The sequence below is a fragment of the Strigops habroptila genome, chromosome 2 (assembly GCF_004027225.2).
Source record: "Strigops habroptila isolate Jane chromosome 2, bStrHab1.2.pri, whole genome shotgun sequence".
In the NCBI taxonomy this organism is placed as follows: Eukaryota; Metazoa; Chordata; class Aves; order Psittaciformes; family Psittacidae; genus Strigops; species Strigops habroptila.
This window is the reverse complement of record NC_044278.2, coordinates 4835395-4854932: the sequence shown is the minus strand read 5'-3', so window position 1 is coordinate 4854932 and position 19538 is coordinate 4835395. Positions and strand designations below refer to the sequence as shown.

The 19538-nt window shown below is 36.3% G+C and overlaps 1 protein-coding gene across 8 annotated transcripts in view; it reads left to right on the top strand.

The window, feature by feature from the left end:
• Window positions 1–19538, top strand: part of CADM2 (cell adhesion molecule 2) — a 637102-nt gene that overhangs the window by 503624 nt on the left and 113940 nt on the right. For all 8 annotated transcript variants that reach the window (XM_030471717.2, XM_030471720.2, XM_030471715.2 and 5 more), the window contains 3 exons: window positions 7828–7980; window positions 10378–10515; window positions 16188–16358. In XM_030471717.2, the coding sequence (XP_030327577.1) occupies window positions 7828–7980; window positions 10378–10515; window positions 16188–16358 (462 nt within the window). The remainder of the gene's footprint in view (window positions 1–7827; window positions 7981–10377; window positions 10516–16187; window positions 16359–19538) is intronic.

The window sequence follows — 19538 nt, the reverse complement described above, 5'->3', positions numbered from 1 at the left end:
ATCTGTAATTTACAATATATGACACAGTATGATGTATGCAGTTTTGGAATATTGTAGCATTAGTTTTGCCTTTTACCATAATTGCCAGGATCAGTACAACCCAGAATAGGATTAATCTTTTTAGAGTGGTGCTGCATTTGAACACATAGTTAAATAATTTCCTCTGTAATCCTGAGGGCTTTTTGCCTGTATTATTGCTTTCAAAATATCAGTCTCCAACTTGCTGTATAAGATTACCAATTACTTTTATCTATTTAATTTATTTTAATTCTGTCCATCTCTAACCTTGCCAGATCATTCTGCCATTTTAATTTTTGTAGCTGCATATTTGAGAAGTATGATCTTAGAGATTTTCTAGGCTACTGTGCTGTGGCACATATCCACATGCATTAGTATAGTAGGAAATCTTGTAATTCCCCTTTGCAAAGGGAACCAGAGGAGTAGACCTTGTAAGACAAAGACTAATGCGATTTTTGTTTTATTTTTGGGAGGTACAGTTAAACATTATTCCAAAACAGTAAAGCATCTTTATAGTTCAAAACTTGTATGTTTTAGAAGGATTTGAAGCTTAGATTTCTTATGTGAAAGTGAGGCAGGTCTTCTAAGACCTACTAAGACAATAAATGTCATCCTTATGATTTTCGAGCGACAAGCCGAACATACGTGCAGTGCCTCTTTAGTACCAAAACCAGGCATTATAAGCACCATAGAGGGCAAGTTCTTCTTTTGCATGTTGCCAAGTTTCGTTAATGTTCAGAAGAGGGAAACTGAAGAAAATACAGAAAATGATTGTGACAGAAAATGTAGCTCGGTGCAGAAAATATGGCAGGCAGGAAAGTTTTACCATATTTATTCCATTCATGAAAGGTATATAATCATCCTGGCCTTCTTTTGTCAGTTCGTAACAGTTGGAGAAACCTCACTTAGCAGATGTGTTCAAGATCATAAGTCGTTCTAAGTCACCTTAAACTCTTTTCATTTTATTCATATTGTAGGAAGTGGAGAATTGTCTTTGTCTCACTGAAGAAATTACCTTGCTCTTTGGATTTTCCTTATAAGCATGTAAGGCTTTTCTTTAAATACAGCTCACCCTGATAAATAATGGATAACGTTGTACGGACAGGTTCTGGGTCCCCAGTGCTTTGGCCTTTTCAAGGCAGTAAGCAAGCACAGAGAAGATCCTTCAGTTAGTGAGACTGTCAGCACCTCTTTTAATGAAGGCAGTTTGCTGTACTCCTTGACATGTACATTATCCAACATGCAAAAAAATCTGAAAAACAGAACAGGGAGAAGCAGCTTGCTGATGAACATTTTTCTCTAAATAAGCTGATCGAATATTTCAGCACTATTTCTGAGCTGAAAACAATCTAGTCTTTTCTTACTAGATTGCAAGCCAGAGCATAAAGTAGAACATGACCAGATGATTAGAGGTAGAAGAAATATATTCTTATTGACTTTGTTGTTTCTTCCTTTTGATTACCAAGTACTTTAGAAGGGTTCAAAGAGAAATAGAAATGCATTGAAATGAAAGTAAAACTAATCTCCGAGGATTGTTATGCTGTTCTTCCATTTCAAAATCCTTACCTAGCACCCTCTCCGAAACTCAGTGATGCCCTGAATTTATTAAGTAAATATACGAATGGGTTGGAAAATTCAGTGAACTTGACATATCCACGGCATCTGAGGGACACAAAACTGAAAGACGGAGTTTGGAATGTCTGTTTGAACTCAGCTGTGTTGCTGGTCACTTTCCTAATAAGGGAAAAATCATCATGTATCTGCAAATATACATATACTGAATATCTAACAGAATAGACTAAGTTATATGTAAATTATATGTATGCAAATGCAGATATTCTAAATGTAACAAGATATACTAAATATCAAGCAGAATACTGTTCACAGCCAATTAGCGAAAGATCTGTTCATACAGATCACAAAGATCTGTGACCTTCAGGTTTTGTTATTTCTGCTAGTTTTACTTACAAATGATGTCACCTTTAAAGGACTCCAATGGTACATACGTCAGCCTATCTGATAGGTTGCACAGAAACTTCTAATGTATTACCAAGTGCTTTTCCCTCTACCTGTGAAAGCAGACTCAATTCCAGCGTTTCTGCACCAGTACTGAGACCTGTTATGGCTCTAGGCTGATTAAGAGATCAGCTGCCTTTCTGACCTTTGGACTCTGTTGGAATCATGACCAGCTGGTAATAAAAGCAAGAGTGATAGTTTCACAGACGCAATGTTCATTTCCAGTGAGAGGTGAAAATGGCCTCACCACATGAAGAAATAGAAAACGTGATTACTGAATATCCACGCTGACACCCTAGCCTTGTATCTGCCCCTGTATGAAAATAATCAAATTGTGTGACTGGAAATGAAAGAGGAAGGAAAAGGGTTTTCTTTCACATACTAATAATTGGCAAGTTTTAAAATATTAGGAGTTCGGATGCCATGCAAGTACCTACTAGATAGGTTTGGCATCGATAGAATAATTGTGTATCAGTTGGATATGGGCAAACTCTTAATACAGCAACAGAATAATGAGTACATCATTTTTTTCAAGGACATTGAAATGTTTTGAAAAGAAGTATGAAAGCTTAGAAGGCTAAACACAGTAACAGTAATAGTTTGTTTTCCTATATACTTCCCTTTTGTCTCTTTCCTTTCCTGGTGGTGGTCTGTATAGTTGATACACAACTATAAGCGAGTGCTGTAGATCATCCCTATAGGCATTTTGATGTATTGAATTAATTAAGAACAAATCAAAAGGTCCTTTCAAGTATATCCAGGTATATCTGGAAACACAAGTAAATCCTTAGAAATCGATTTCAGATTTGATGATGGCACTGCATTCAGAAAGTTGGAACCTGAAAATCAGGGGGATTGTTTCAGTGTCACAAGTATTGAATTTCTGGGAGTTTAGCACAACCTGTAGAGTATCAGAAATCTTTCTGGTTCCGACTAATGGTCACACTATTCCCGTGACAGAGGGAACAGCTCTAACATTAAAGAAGAATATTTTGTTGAGTGAATCCCTGGATGGCAGCATATGTCAAGTTAGTATTGTCAAAACATCTGTGAGTTGCTCTGGAGGATTTGGGGGGTTGTTGATTGTTGGTTGTGGGTTTTTTTCTGGTTTTGTTTGTTTGTTTGTTTCCCCTATTCTTCAAATATGTGACTGAAAATACTAGTAAAATGTAGTCGTTTTAGAGAAATAAGATTCGAGATGCTACTCTCTGGCTACTACAACTAACAGGTCCACCTGCCTGTTCTGCCCCGTACGAAATATGGATTATTTTTTTTTATGTTACAGTGTGAATTTCTAAGTTAGTTTTCTCTCTTTGATATAATTCCTATTGCAAGATTTCACTACATGACTACATATGACCATTCTGTTATTTTCTGAAAAAAGTAAAGTACAGGTTTTTGGGACTGGGGACAAGGAGACCACTTTATTGCAGTGGTCTTTGTTCTCAAAAATTGTTAATTAATGCAGCTGAAATACATGACTGTATCTTTTACTCATAATAACCTAAACTATGCAAATTTCAAGGTTTCTTGTTTCTGTGCCAGAAAACATTCTGAAAGGAAATCTTTTCCACAGAAAAAGAGAATGACAGGTAAAGTAAATGAAGTGTGTCTGCTTAGGAACAAGTATTTTATGCATAATTATTTCATACCTTGCAAATTAACTACATCATATGTGCCTGGAAATTACAGAAAACTGAAATAAAGTACTTAAGGCATATTGGAATTTACTATGCAATCATTTTTCTTGTTGTAGGAGCGAGGCAAGGAAACCATGCAAGTTAAGTGAGGATGGAGCTTGTAGAGTCTTTAAGAACAAAACTTTTATTTCTGTGAGCTGCCTACTCACTACCACAATACAATTAATAAGTAATATTCAGAAACTACCCTTGGAATACAAATGGAGTTGTTCATATAAGCTTCTTAAAAAGTGAAGGAATAAATACTGTCACGTGAGTACAATGCAGCAGCTGTATTTTAGTATGAGACACTTTAAAAAGAAGCTTGATGTTTCCTGCCACCTTTTGTGAGGAGCTAGAAATATTTGCTGCTGTTTGTATTGCAGGGATATTTCAGTATATAGGAAATCCATTAGTGTGTATCACACTGCAGATTCGTGCAGAATGTCCCCATACCTATTCTACCTTTTTTTGTTTCCAGATGTTAATTAAATAAGAGAGAACGTTTGTGGTACTTTATTTAAACTACTATGGCAGAGCCTCAAGTTGGCTTGAACCTTATGGTAAAACTGCCCTGGTTGGGGCAATTATCACTTCAAAGGAAGAGCAATGAAAAAGCTTACAGAAAGCTTTTGAAGTTCATGTCCTTTAAATAGAGAATAATAAACTAGATGAGATCAGACTTTAAGCAGGTAGAACTCAGATCTACTGAAAGAGATCAAATACAGAGTATTGTAAATAAATCTCCTTGCCATCCACTAGTCCTTTGGGAAGAATGTCTTCTCCTCCAAGCTTTTGCTTGTCATTTGATATTTTTCAGTAGCTGGCTTCTGTTCAGGCTCCACGGGCTTCTTTGCTCTGTCAACCAGGCTTGGCAAGGGTTTACTACCTGCCACATGCAAGACCCCTGCACCTCTCAAGTCTTCATGCCTGGAGATTGCTAGCTGGCTAGAAGTGCTCCTGGCTTCTCCTGTGCTGCCAACTGTTCATATGCTGTCCCGAGGGAGCAGTCACCCTATACCCACTGCCCCAGGGTGAGAAAGCCAGGACTAGACAGTTAGGCAGGCACTTTTCTCTCATTCAACTTCACCCTTTTAGCAAAATGCACCTAACACAGAGAATAAATAAATAAAAAGGGAACAATTCTGGCATCCATCACAGCTATCAATTTCATAAGAGGAACTGGTGTCTTTCTAAACAGATATAGATAAGGATATAGACATGGGTGTAGGGGTAAAGTTTGAAAATGAGATTTTACAAAGACTCCGCGTAAGTGCTTGCCTTGTCTAAGCAATAGCAGTAGTTTTCTCATTGGTTTGCTGTCAAATCTGTGCAGGCAGGAAAGCTTACAGATGTTTAGGTTTGAAATTGATGGCACAGATAATTAATTGCATTTAGACTTAACACTTACAAAAATGCTTCTGACAAACAGCTTTCCTGCAGAGGAGTCTTATGTCAGTGCTATTTGCAGCATTTTTTTTTTTTTGCAAAGGCTCTGTGTTGGTATTTCCATGACAAAACTCTTTCTTTCTGTTCTTTCACTAAAAATTCACTCTGGGTTGAAACATGGAACATCTGATCTCAGCTCTTGATCAGTGGTTGTTTTTACCAGTTTTCCAGAAAATTGACTGAGGTGAAGTTTCTGTCTTGTACAATGGTTAAAAAAGGTGTGGAGGGGAGGAAATGAGGGAAGGGAGCAGCAGGAATGTAGATGATGCAGGTGGTTTGTATTTCAATTGCTTTTTTCTCTACCAGTAGGATCAAAATGGTGTGCTATTAGCATCATCTGTAGACCATTTGTGCTCAAGTGGCATTCATTACAGTTCTTTATAGTGCATGAAATTCTGCACATTGCCCATCTATAGAAAAATATTTCAACAGCTACAGATAAATCTTTATCACAAGGCAGTAGCAATTGAAAATTATAACAAAATGAAATATGATGTAAGGTGATACACTGCATTATTTTTTAAATCACTTCCGATTAAGGAGAGGCAAAAGTCACCATTTCTAAATTATGAGGTTTTTTGTTGTTTTTTTTGGGGGGGTGCTTTTTTTTATTTCCTCTGCTGTTCTCCAAATTATATGTATCTGGGTATAGTGATCATCAAACCATTTGGAAGCACTGGGTCATTTTGAAAATTATTTTTTATGAAAGATCAGTGATGTGAAACTACCATTCTTATGTCTGCTCAGTTTGCATCTGACTAGAACTGAAAAGCTGAGAAAGGAATACTGAGTACCCATCTACTTCCACAGAGATAGCAACAGCTTCACTGCTGTGACGACTTTTGGCTAGTAAAACCACAGTCATCAGCTTTGCCTGCTATTTGGGTTGGTAGGAGCTTGCTTCTATGTACTTTTTGTTTTCTTGAGCTTGTTTCTTTGGCTGTTATGTCAGTATATTGGTATACACACAGTTTCTCATTTTGTGGCTTTTGTTTTGCTTGCTTGTTTGCTTTAATGTTGCATCTATTTTCCATCATTACATGCTTTTTAAATTACATGCTACATAATTTATTTCTTGTTGTGGCTGGCCAGAAGATGTCTCAGTTATTTTTGGAATGTTACACACAATCTCAGTCACTTTGATGGGCCTTCGAGCAGTTGATGGCATGCTTGTATGTTAGGTCTGCTTAAGCTGTCACTTGCAGAGAATAAGTCAAGCTTTAGCAGCAGTCCTACCTGAAGTAACCAGGGAATTCAGGTTGAGATCGCTGTAAAGAAACCTGAATGGTGGCCTTAGAAGACAACAAATTCAAGTGACATTTTTGCTGAATCTTCATGTTAGCTGCTTCTTTTGGTGTAAGTCTTCCTATATTGACAGCACTTGGAGAGCCTTGCAATGGGACAGAAACATCCAGATTTAGTAGCAAAAGCAGCACAGTAAAGCTGTGTTTTAATTATTGGAAGATATAAATGTTAGGAAAAACAAATCTAAGAGTGTTTGGGGACTGTAGAAAGAGCTGGGTGAGAACAGCATTAGGGACTTGGACATCTTGGTTCTTCTCACAAATTAAAGCATAGCTCTCCCAGTAATTATGACAGTCCCATTTTACTTTTGACTTTCAGAGGCTTACTGTAAAAACAGACTCACTGAAGATTCAAGTACTGTCAGGTCAAAGATTTGAATCTAGAGGTACACAAAAAAACTTTCTGAGTTACAGAGGCTTTTTTACTGTTTGCTTGGGAGAATTACGGTGTTTACTCACTTATGGTACAAGCATTGCTATGCTGCGAATGACTTGATTAATATGTGTAGATTCCCGAAACAGCTTTACTGCAGAGAAATGGGATGTTTGGGAATGTTTTGACTGGTTTTCAATATAAAATGTGGGTTAATCTAAGTATGGGTTTTAAAGTATTTAAAATTTTAAAGCATTACTGAAAATTACATTTTGAATTTAAGTCAATCTACCTGCTCCTCTTCCCTCAGTGATTTTCATGCAAACAAAATTTTGTTAGGAAGGATTTTCTGATAGCAGATCAGATTTTTAGTCATAATCAAAAAGTAAAACCACTATACGCAACTACATAAAATCTTTAAATGTATTATGTACGCATGGAACTTTCAATATAGTCATAATGAGATATACCCTTACAGCATTCAAGAAATCTGATATTCCAGCTCAATATGAGTAGTAATGGATGTGGGAAAATCTGTAGGCAAGCTATGCAATATTAGACTTCGTAGTTGAAAACATAGTTTGTTTGTAAATGGAACAAGATTCTCAATATTCACCGACATATATAAATATATGAAAAAGAAAATGGTTTTAGGGAGGAGTTGGTTTAGTCACTGAACAAAGCTATTTGGGGGGCAGAAATCAAAGTTAATGTTGGTTTTTTTTTAGAGAAAGGTCAAAGGTAACTAAAGTAAAGAAAGTTTTTAAATGTCTGTACAAGTCACTCAGTACACTATCCTAAAGCATGTTGAATTCTTGTACTTTGTTCCATAGAGAAACAGACTACTATCCATAACGACAATTGCGTCCATATCCCTGTATTCTAGGGAGTGATTTCACTGGGCTGCTTCGTAGACCCTCTTGTGTAACATACCACACTTTGTTAATATGGTATTTCTTACCGAATAACATGAATTTTTGTTTTTCAGCTCTGAGAGACAACAGAATTGAGCTGGTCCGAGCTTCGTGGCATGAACTGAGTATCAGTGTCAGTGATGTGTCTCTGTCGGATGAAGGGCAGTACACCTGCTCTTTATTTACTATGCCTGTCAAAACTTCCAAGGCTTTTCTCACTGTTCTTGGTAAGTTTAAATAGCTGAGCATAAAGAAGCAAGTGTTAAACTTCTTAGGCTTTTGGCAAATTATGGTAAGAATGAACTTCTCTAAAGCTTGGCAGAAGATAAATGTAAATGTCTGATCTTGTTTCCCTGATGTTTATTGTTTCATATTGCTGTGCTGAAAAATAACATGACTCTTACTGTTTGCACTGTGGCAGGGTAATGAATTAGGGAGCACACAAATACCAAGGTATGAGTGCTCCATAAAATGGACATAACTTCTACATCCCAACCACCAGAAGTGCAAAAAAGGTGCATGTGTTCATCTCCTTACAATGTATTGTATAGGGCAAAGGGGGGAAAATCAGAAAGCATGAAATCAAAACGGGCTTTAGAGCTTTATCGTTTTTCCTTAGCTGTGCATTTTCTTGGCTCGTTCTGTTTTCTTTTTTTGTCTATAGAGTGCATATTTTCACTGGGTTTTCTGCTTCTTTTATACTTTATCCTCTAAGTGCTCTGCTGTTTTCCCCAAAGGTTATAGATACACATAGAAAAGCAATAGATTTCAAGAGACGCCCAGGAAATAAAGTTTCTGCTCGAAGCTTTATATGATTCTATGAATGTCAGTAGCCCAATCAACCAAAATTGCTATAGTTCATTGAAACACACCTGTGTACCTAAGAGGTTATATGATTTTAGAGATTGGTTTTTATTCTTTTCTCTTTTTCCTGTCCCTGAACTTGACTTTTTCTTTTTGTTTTATTTTTATATGTAGGCAGTCAGACAGTTGAATTTAATAGGACTAATGTGAGATGTTCTCTGCACCAGTAATATTCACATTAATCCAGCCAGGGAATTGGTTTTGTGCATAGGATATGAAATACATCTCCCTTTCTGTCCCCGTGAGACTATTGTACAAAACGCCTCACAAGGTTGCCATTAAGGACAAAAAATACCCACTCAAAGCAGAATATTCTGGAATAACAACTGCCTATGGTTAATCTTCTCTGTAGAGAGGCATCTCATGATCTAAACAATAGATGAGTAGACCGGTTCAACCTTTTAAATGGCAGAAAGACATAGAAAGGTGTTACAAAGACAAAAAAACAGCTAACCACTATTTATCAACCAAAGTAACTTCATCTTTCACAGGGCTTTTAGATTTACCTTCCTTTTGGGGGAGAGTTTAGTGAAAATTCCCCAACATCAGCTACTTACCTTCCAAGAAAGGAAGCTGCAAGGTTTAAGATGCCGATCTTTTTTCATTTTGTTTTTGTAATTTTCTACTTCAAATTAACATTTTAAACTCTTGGAACTCTTTCTATCTGGGAAGGGTATATTTTCCCTAGAAATGTATTACATCTTTTAATCAGATAAACTATCCTTTTATGTACTAATAATCTCTTTATTGACTACTCTGTTATGGATTAGAAGATTTAAGTGTCAAGGTATTATAGTAGACACCATTTTCTGTCCTGAAAAAGAGGAGTAGATTTATTACAGAAATTTACTATGCGATAGGTACTGCTGCTTGGTTTTTATGTACATAATCTGTCATTTTGGAAAAGAGATGTAAACAAAGCAAATTGTGAAACACAGGGCACAGGATCAATTACTCTGAGTGATCCCTTTATCTAGACACAAATATGAATGTGTCAAAATGCTGCAGGTTCAAGTTATAACAATGGCATTTTCAGAGATTTTAAAATTAGGGTCATCAGTATCACTTTAAAATAAGTTAGTCTTGTGTTTTCAGAAGCCAAATGGATTTATACATGCAGGGATTAAATTTTTCCCAATTCTTTTTTCATAGAAAAGTAACTAGTTCCAAATTTAATATTATGCATATAGTGTGTCATCATCATACATCTTCCTCCAAAGAACTGGGATTCAGCTGAGGAATTCTCCATTAGCCAGTGGAATTGTGATTAGAACTATTGTCTGAAGATAATGTATGAACGAACTCCTATATTTATTTTCATCCTCACTTTTCCTTGGGTTTTGTCCTGAAATCTTCATAATTCATGCTTAAACATCTGTTCTGAACTTAGATCAGTTCAGCTTTTTGTTGCCAGTCACATTTTATTTTCACAGCTGTACTTCTGCTTGCTGTACAGACCAATTTAAACCTTATAATAACAATTCAGACTAGAACTTCATGCAGAATATACTTAGATAAGATGGTTTTTAAAATGCAGTCTGTTTCCCTTAGAAAACTAGATAATTTCTGTTTTCTTTAAATCTTTAAAATCAACTACAGTTGAGATTGACAGCTTATTTGCAATAGGAAACAGGATTCACTGACAAGCCAAAGAATTATTTCCAGAATTTAGAACCTATAAGGAAGTGAACTTTAAGTTGGTCATATATTCTTGTCTCTGATAGCATCAGCTGCTGCCATTTTGCTTGTTTGCTTGTTAGGTGTTCCTGAGAAGCCACAAATCACTGGATTTACCTCACCAGTTATGGAGGGAGAGAGGATGCAGCTTACTTGCAAGACATCTGGTAGTAAACCAGCAGCTGACATCAGATGGTTCAAGAATGACAAAGAAGTTAAAGGTATTTAAAAGAACTTTAATGTCATTTGGTCCGATAGTCAAAACTATACATTATACCTTTTTAATTCATGATTGTAAAGTTTCTCATATTTAATCTTTACATGAATCAGTGAGAGTGTGTAGGTAAGGAATTGATTGTGAATTACTGGAGTGGTCATATAACCATCTTTTTATTTTTTTTGTTCAAATGGTGGAAACTGATGTTTTGAATCGCTTTGAACTCTCTTCAGCATAATAAACTCAGCTTCACAGAGGAATGTTTTGGGGATTATTGTTATCACAGCCATACCAGTCACCTGATATTTTACCTTTTCATTTCTTTTTGCCTTTCTAATATGACATGTCTCAGTTGGTCAGTTGCCCGTTTTATGTTACACTCTAAGTGACTGGGTGAGGCAGAACCATCTGGAGGAGACAGAAGATTGCTTTTCCAGTAGGGGAGCTATTGGGCCTGCTCTGCCCAAGAGTCAGGTTGTAACAATTGAGGGAATCTCTGTTGGGAGACTGGGAACCTGCAGCTGAGGCAAGGATGCTGAGAGTCTGTGTTGAGGAGCAGGGAGAAAATAGACTTTAAAGGGGCTGAGGAGAGCTTCACAGGGACTGGGGAGAATTGGACAAAGTCTGCTGTAACTGGAAAGTCATGGGGTGACTAAAACCAAAGTTGAAAGTGTGGATTTGCCTTCGAAGATGCGGTGAAATAGGAAAGAGTTGCATGTAAAAGCTATCTATTTCTCTTCTGTCTTCTCTTTCACTTTTTAAGTTTTTTACTTAAAATGTCTCACAAATGCTGTGATAATTTAAAATCCTTTTTGGCATATGGGTGGGCAAAGCTTCCTATATAAGAAGGCTTAGTCATATCTACTACAGCCAACTGAGGTGCCCATTATAGAGTAGATGAATAAAAATGATAAGGTACTAGTATTTATTCATGTCACTTCATTGTGCAGTAAGACCAGATCAAAATCCACCTTTGAAGTGTAGCTTTTTTTAATATATAAAACAACAACATTAAAACTCCAAACAACAGCTTTATCTGCCTTGTCTCATATTTGTCTGACATTGTGGATTTTGTTAGCTCAATAAACTGCCTCAAGCAATTTTTCAGCATTAATTACAAAGTCCATTAATCTTCCTTTACTGTTCTCCACCACAGTTCAATGTACACAATCAGAGCTGTGATATAAAATTGGTAAATAAAAGAGATTGGAGTTGATTGCCCAAGGAACCCAGTCCATTCTAGAGCATATTGAAAGACACAGGAATTTTAGGAATTTTAGTAACCTGAAATGTGTTTAAGCACGTGTAACAAGGATAGAAAATGAGGAAATAGAGAACCATTCTTTCCAGCCATTTGGAAATTACTGAAAGAAAGGCATCAAACATAATTAAAAAGGAGAATTTGCCAGCACAGCTAACACACGTGGCACAGCATAGATTCTGTCATCCCAGAAAGATGACAAGATTGAATATATAAATTCAAGACATGTAAATATTGAAAATTACTCTTAAGCAATGTCCATACTACAAGATGTACCACTGGTACAGTTGACCTAACAGCAAGGCAATACTGAAATAAGTTCTATTAAAAATGTTATTTTATAATCTGGTGTAAGAACTTTGCTGTTCTTTCAGCATGCTATTGGAGCCAGGAAGTGGTTTGGTGATTTGACTCTTTAACTAATTTGCTCTTCTCAACAGTTTCTAAAGGGATGGGTTTTTTTTTAAAATAGAGGGTGGGGAAGGAGCAAAGAAGATGTGTGAAAAAGAATAGTAAAGAAAAAGAAAAAAAAAACCAGAAATGAGAGGAAAGTACTGAGCACATTCATTTCAGTTTAGTTTTCTAGGTCTTCTGAAGAGCACATTGCCATTTCACAAAGGTTAAAAATAAAATAACCTAACCAGTTTGCAGTGGCATCAGCAAAAGTTACATTAGCTTTGTGCACTGTAAAAGGTGAAATGATAAATCTGAGAAAATAGATATGAAATTATATGCTAATGCAGCTGACATTAAAGGTTAGGAGTTCATCTGTCTAGCACCAGTAAATCCAATTGTGTTACAGTGTATTATACATGGCGAAAAAGAATATAAATGATGCATTGAGTTCAGAGTTGCACCAAAGGGGAAAAAGGCATTCTAAAATTGTAGCTCCATTACTATTACTCAAAAAAGGAATCATCATCTGGTAAAGGAATACCATTTGAATAGAGTAAGTGTTAGTAATGAGAGAGACTGAATATGAAGTACTGAGTACCATGCCTTTTACTTTAGTGTTCTGTTTCATATATGCACCAAATTAACAAAGAGATCTACAGTTTAGCATTTTGGTGACATTTCTTGAATATTATTAAAGCAAAAATATTGGAGAAGATAAATATATAATTTTGTAAAGAAAAAAAAAATCTGTTTTTCCCACCAAATTCGTTACATGCTATTTTAACAACATTATGTAAGAAATTATTTTTAGGTTTCAGTAATATTTTTAATGGGTTATTTTCTTTCTCTTAACAAAATTTGGCTTCAAAAATAAATACAAGAATATCAGTTTGTTTTGTTGCAGCAGATTAAGACATTTTGAATTAGTTTATGTATTTTTAGTGCACACAAAGAATTCAGAGAGGCACTGAATATTTTGACTTGATAAATCTCTAAAACAAAGATGATATTTTCTTAGACAAGGCCATTTCATTCAAAATTTGATTTTAAACATAAACAAAAATTGTATTTGTCATGTAAAAACAGCAAAACTGTCTTTTTAAAAGACGAGTATTTCTATATGGATGTTCCAAGTATGTGCCTTTATAAATAGTTGACAGTGAACAACGAATGATAGACATTCTATAATTTCTATTTATTTTCACTGTCAAACATCTATACTTATTATATATAAACTAATATTAATACAAGCATATATGTATGTGCACCTATTTGATAGAGTCATAGAAGTGACCACATAGTGGAGCCTTAGATTTCATATGGCCCAACCTGTGTTCAATGGTTAGATCAGGTTGCTAAAGGTCTTCCCCAGTTCAATTCTGGAAAATCTCCAATGACAGAGATTCCATAGTCTCTCTGGTCTAGATGTTTCAGTATTTGAAAGACCTTATTGTGGAGAATTTTCATTATATGTAGCTATTTCGTGATACAAAATCAGAATTTACCTTGGGGTAACTTGTCTTCGTTGCCCCTCAGCTTTTGCTGTATGCCTCTGAGAGGAATGTGTCTTTTTCTTTTCTATGACCACGCATTAGGTACTTGAAGGCAGCAGTTTGATCTGGTTTTAGTCATCTTTTCCTCATGTTGAACAAACCGAACTATCTTAAGCTGTCCTTGCACATTTGCCAAAATCTTTCTTGTACCTGAAAGCTCAAAAGTGGGCCTAGTGCTCTAGATGCAGCCATACACTTGCTGAAGAGAGGAGAAAAATCACTTCCCTTGACTTGCTGGCCAGTCACAGGACAGTGACAGTGGTAGCCAGAGAAAGTGTCTCTCTAATGGATCTTTTTGTTAAACTTTTTTCAAGGGGATATTTAAGAGAGAGAGGAGTAGAAAGGAAATACATGAAATAATTGACTACAGTAGGCATATTTAAAAATTCTGTAAAAACCCTGGGTAAATTTCCTGAATGCTAACATGCGGTAACATACTCAGTACCTGATTGCCATTGCTCTTACATCCAGTTGGGCTTACATTCAGTTAGCATATATTACAATCACACCATTACAACATTTTGCTATGAAGAAACATCTAAGAAGATACAGCTGATAAAGCAGACAAGCTAAACGTTTCTGTTGATGAGGATGTCAACAGTTTATAGAACAGTGTCACCATCCTTTTTACAGAGGTAATTAACTCTAAGAATTGAGCTCTTCCAAACAATAGATGTCTAGAGAAAGGCTTCTAAACATCTGTTTAGGAAATTAACTGCCTTTGTTTTTCTAAACGATTAAGCATCCACAACCTCTCACTGAAATGAAAGTTGTTGATGTTTTCAGGAGCCGTCTGTCCTCCACCTGCAGTAAGCAAGCAAAGGGATGTGTACATTACTTATAAGCAGACAGATATCTATATAGGTGCTTATTATTCAATTTGGAAACCTGACTCTGGGAACAAAGTCTCATTTGTTTGCTTTAAATATTAGTGAAGACATCTGTTGTTTTCATTATAATAACTTTGCTTTAGCCCTGCTCAATATTTCTCTCACCTATGGATCCCTAAATAGTAATAGTCACCATGGCAGAAATTGAAATCTCTTAAAGCTTAGCAGAAAAAAAAAAAAAAAAAAAAACCAAACAAAACAGGCAGGAAAATGCTTGTATGCAGGAAATAATTATTTCTTAGGGGAAAATGGAAATCGTGTAACTGTGTGGTGTCTTCGTCTATCTGGAGGCAATGAAAAAGACCACCTCTCTGATTTCAGAGGTATTTTTAATCTAAGAAGATGTAGCTTAAGCCATTTAAGATTCACTTTCTAAAATTGATATTTCATTGAAATTTTATTTAGGTCATCTTCTCTAATGGGATTTAGTATAATTTGTAAGATGGAAACCTCTCAGTTTTAGTTTTTTTGGGCCACAAAGGACATATGCAATCTCAGCGTAATTGAATATATATGTTTATGTGTTTATATATGTCTTTTAAAGCTTTCCTTGTCACAAATCAGTATAATGAGCTTACTATTTTGCTGAAATAGATTAAAATCAGTAAGTATTATAAGTAGTCGTAAACGAAATGCAACAATTCTAAAGCATGTGTAAGAAGATCTCATGTTGCAGTTAATGCGTTAATCTTCAGTTCTGATCTAACATGTCTGTCCTATAACAAAACTTTATCAATTTGAACCTTAACCTTGAGCTGAGTTGAATACTTAAACATAGCTGTAGGCTTCCCACGCTTTACTATCTATCTGGGCTGAAAACTGTCAGAGACTTTTAACCGAATCTGCACAAAAGCAGTAGACCAATTTAGCATGATATAAAGCAGTGAGTGCAAGGTCTCTGAAGTAATTTTATTTCCGTCTTCTTGGGACTTGTCTATAGATTCCAGTAAACGCTGTGACATGCTCTATTTACAGTTGTTCATCACCATCAGTAGCTATGCTTTGGTTTAGTTTAGTTCATAAGTTAGCATAATTCTAACCAAACAATAGAATAAGCTGTTAATAAAGTAAGCACAGGAGTAATGTGGCTACATGCATGCAACCCTTAGTTTACATGGTTTTAGTAATATCCATGTATTAGTAATAAATTTTGTAATATCTGTGCATTGCTATGAAAGGTTATAAGCACGGACACAGAAAATGTAATATTTAGTGACACTGAATGCAGAAGGGAAGTGAGGCTGGGTGGAGACCCCATTTTTATTTGAATGAACTGCAGTGAAAGTTTATATCAAATTTGAATCTAAACTTAAGAGATAATGATGAAAGGATTTTCTCTTTGAGTGCAGTATCCTGTAACCAGTTTTAAAATTTTCCTTTTCAATACATATATTCTGTTCTTACAATTGGAGCAAGTTGAGGAATAACTGCAGTCTGATTTTGTTTTAAAGTGACCAATACAGATGTGAAAGACTTCTTTTTTTTCCACATGTGATAGATAATTTAGCTTTCTAATGCTGGACTCCTTTCCCCCAAAACATTGCAGAGAAAATTATTTGTTTATTCTTTCTTTCAGATGTTAAATATTTAAAAGAAGAAGATGCAAATCGGAAAACATTCACAGTCAGCAGCACGCTGGATTTCCTAGCAGATCGCAGTGATGATGGTGCAGTTGTAAGTTGCAGAGTAGATCACGAGTCCCTAAACTCTACGCCTCAGATAGCAATGCAGGTTCTAGAAATACACTGTAAGTAACACACATTATATATGCTGGCTTTTATAGTTTAGTTTTGTTTCAGAGTTTCTGTTCTGGGAAAATTATAAAAATCTCTGGTAGTGTGCAGATGGGTAAAATCTTTCTTTTAGCCAACTTCTCTGTTCTGTATTTTGTTGGTTGGTTGGTTGGTTTGGGGGTGGGCGACATTATTGTTGTTTTTACAGGAGTAACTCTGAAAAGTTTATTGGGAGCTTTACCAGTGAAAACAATATGGGACTGAGTTCCTGGTTTGCTTTGAGAAATGGTGGAGTGGAAATGCGTTTATCATTGTAGCAATGTGAAGGAGTTCTTAAAAATCAAGATCATGGTAGTTCGCAGTTCTGCTTGAAAGTATGTAGAAACAAGGGTATGAAGAAGCAAAGTTCTCAGCAGACAGCCTCAATAACTTCAAATTCTGTTAATGAAACTGTTTAATGCTGTTAATAATACAAGTCCAGGAGGAAAAGCCCTTTAGAATTTATTTTTAGGCCTTGTTTGTACAGGATGTTGTGCTAGATAATCCAAACTTCAGGTGTTTTGTATCTCTATATATTGGCTTATTTTTTCAAACAGTATTTCTGGAAACTTGATGTCTTCCACAGTGCATTGTTTCAGAGTTGAATGAACCTGCCTATGTATCTGTGTGCTCTACTCTGAAGTAATGTTGTCCTTTGAGTCATTCTTTTTTTTCACTTACAAACTGTGAGACACTCAGGAGAACACTTGTTCACCATCAGATGATGTTTTCATATTCACTGGCATTATACCCACCATTCTTCAGGGTAAAGCTGTTTGGATTTCTGCAGAACAACTGTACGTTGATGATTCTGTGATTGCCAGCTAGCAAAAACAGGCATCTGCAAAATACCATCAGACCAGGTGAAAGGGAAGAAGCCTTTCATGAATCTGTATCTAGGGTAGGTGTAATCAACCTGTTGTAAAGCAGACAAGCTTGTCCATAAAGCAGACAAGCTTCCAGTAACTGCAACTAGTTCCCGAGATACCACGTCAAGGACTGCTGGCACACATAACTTGTTTCTAAACAGCGATATTTCCATAAGCATCTAAGACTCATAGCACATGTGAAATGCAGCAATAGCAAGAGCACTCCATGCACAGAAGCTGACAGTATTGCTAAAAAAGCCATCTGCATAAAAGTCTGAAAATGAGGAGGATGTGGATTAGCGTCCATAAGTAGCATGTACTGAAAAAAGCTGTTTTCTGAAATGTTCTACCCAGCATTTTGCTGAAGGAGATCAAACTCTTTCTTCAACAAATGGCTATTAAATGCCTGCTTCCCCTAACAGGTTCAAATGACATCTGCACTAGACACATGGATCCTTAACAGCTTTATTTGCTTGAATTCTAAATCCCACAACCATCAGCCACTGAGCTGGCCCATGCCTTCACTTCTAAATTGCTTGCTCTTCCTTCAGTGCCCTGCTCAAGGTGTTGGCACTAGAGGAGAGGAACCAAATTGAATGGAATAATAGATAGAGAAATAAGCCAGCTATATGAGGTTTAAAATGAGTCACAGTGACTGCAATATAGTGTGATTCAGGATAAGGGCACGGTTCTCGTTTGTGTGAGCATCGTAAGATCACAAGGTGATGAAGCCTTTCGGTAGTCTGGCATATATAAAGCTTCTTGAATATTTGTTGTCTTCTTCCGATTTGCACCCTATGTAGCAAGACACTTCCTTGCTAAATAGCTGTAGGAATCATCTTCCCATTGCATCATGTTTTGAACAAGACTCTTCTCTCTCTTCTGTGGATTCACTGAAGTTTTCTAACAAGGACTGCAACGGGCATTTACAATTACTAATATGCTTTATGTTACTGCCTCTTCAGACTGCCAACTTGTCAAAAGCCACAATGCACAAGTAATTATTCTCTATCATTCCTACTTGCTCCATTAATTTTCCACCAATCAATTTAATACTCTTCAGCACTAATATAGAGGAATAATGCATGGAAAAGTAAGTGAGCAATGTGCCAAAAGAACTTCAAGTTTAGAGGAGAGGGTAGAAATACCATTTAAAACCATGGAGAAAGCAGTATCTCAGTATCGGTGACAAGGAGACTAAGAACAGGCCATTATTGTCTTTTTCTTACCACCTACATCTCCATGGTCAACATACTCAGAAGTCTTACACTGGGCGGGTTTCTAAAGGAAACTTTATAAAATGAGAAGGAGATTCAGGGAATTAATGATGTGGTTCAGCAGAGTGCCTTGAAGGAAAAAGAGAAGGATGATTTACTATAGCAATCCCAAAGACTCCGAATGCAGTACATCACACTGGAACTGGGCCCCTTCATTTTATTCTCCTGCTATTGCTCAGCATCGTTTGTGGGTATTACTGCAGTCACTGGATTTTTCCATCAATCTGTGGGACTTCAAACATAGGAGACATCCTATTTGTATTAATGAGAGGCATGCTCACAGGACCCAGTGTGAGTTGACCTAATATATCCTTAATGCCACCTGACAGCAGTTCAAAAATAGTGCTGACAAAGCAAATGGATTATGGGACCCCATGAGAAAAGTCAGGAGGATTTGTTAATCTGACGTCCTGTAGGCTCCAAAATCACAAGCAAGTAGTGAGTCATTGCTCCACAGGGCACTTGGTCTGAATGTCCCAGAGACATTTCTGCTGAGCAGAGTGCTATGGGAGAATGATAAGCAAGTACCTTAAAATGGACAAACAGAAGAGCACAGATGAGCATCAGTCGGGCAGAGAACAGATGCACAATGATTGGGCATCACCCACTGGAACTGCTCTTGTTTTTTAAACACTTCCCTAAAATCTGAAGGATTTTATCTGTGGTACATGGATGCTCCTTACCAGTTATCAGTGTATCATCACAGGCTAGAAAAAAAGAACAATAATAAATTGTCTAGCCATTTCTGTCCTGTATAATTATGCTTGAAAGTAAAAAGCCTTCTTTGTTTTAAGCAGCTAGCCCCTGACAATGGAGGAAACATGGCTTCATCAAAACAGAAAGTGCAAAAAAAAGGAAAACAACTGAACAGTAGGAATTACAGGACTGTAGGTAATAGGTAGAGAAAAAGGAAAGCAATGTAATAGTTGGAATGACAGGTTTTTATTTATGCCTAGCAAAAGATAGAATAAAATTAAATCTGTCCTAGACGATGAGACTGTATGAAACA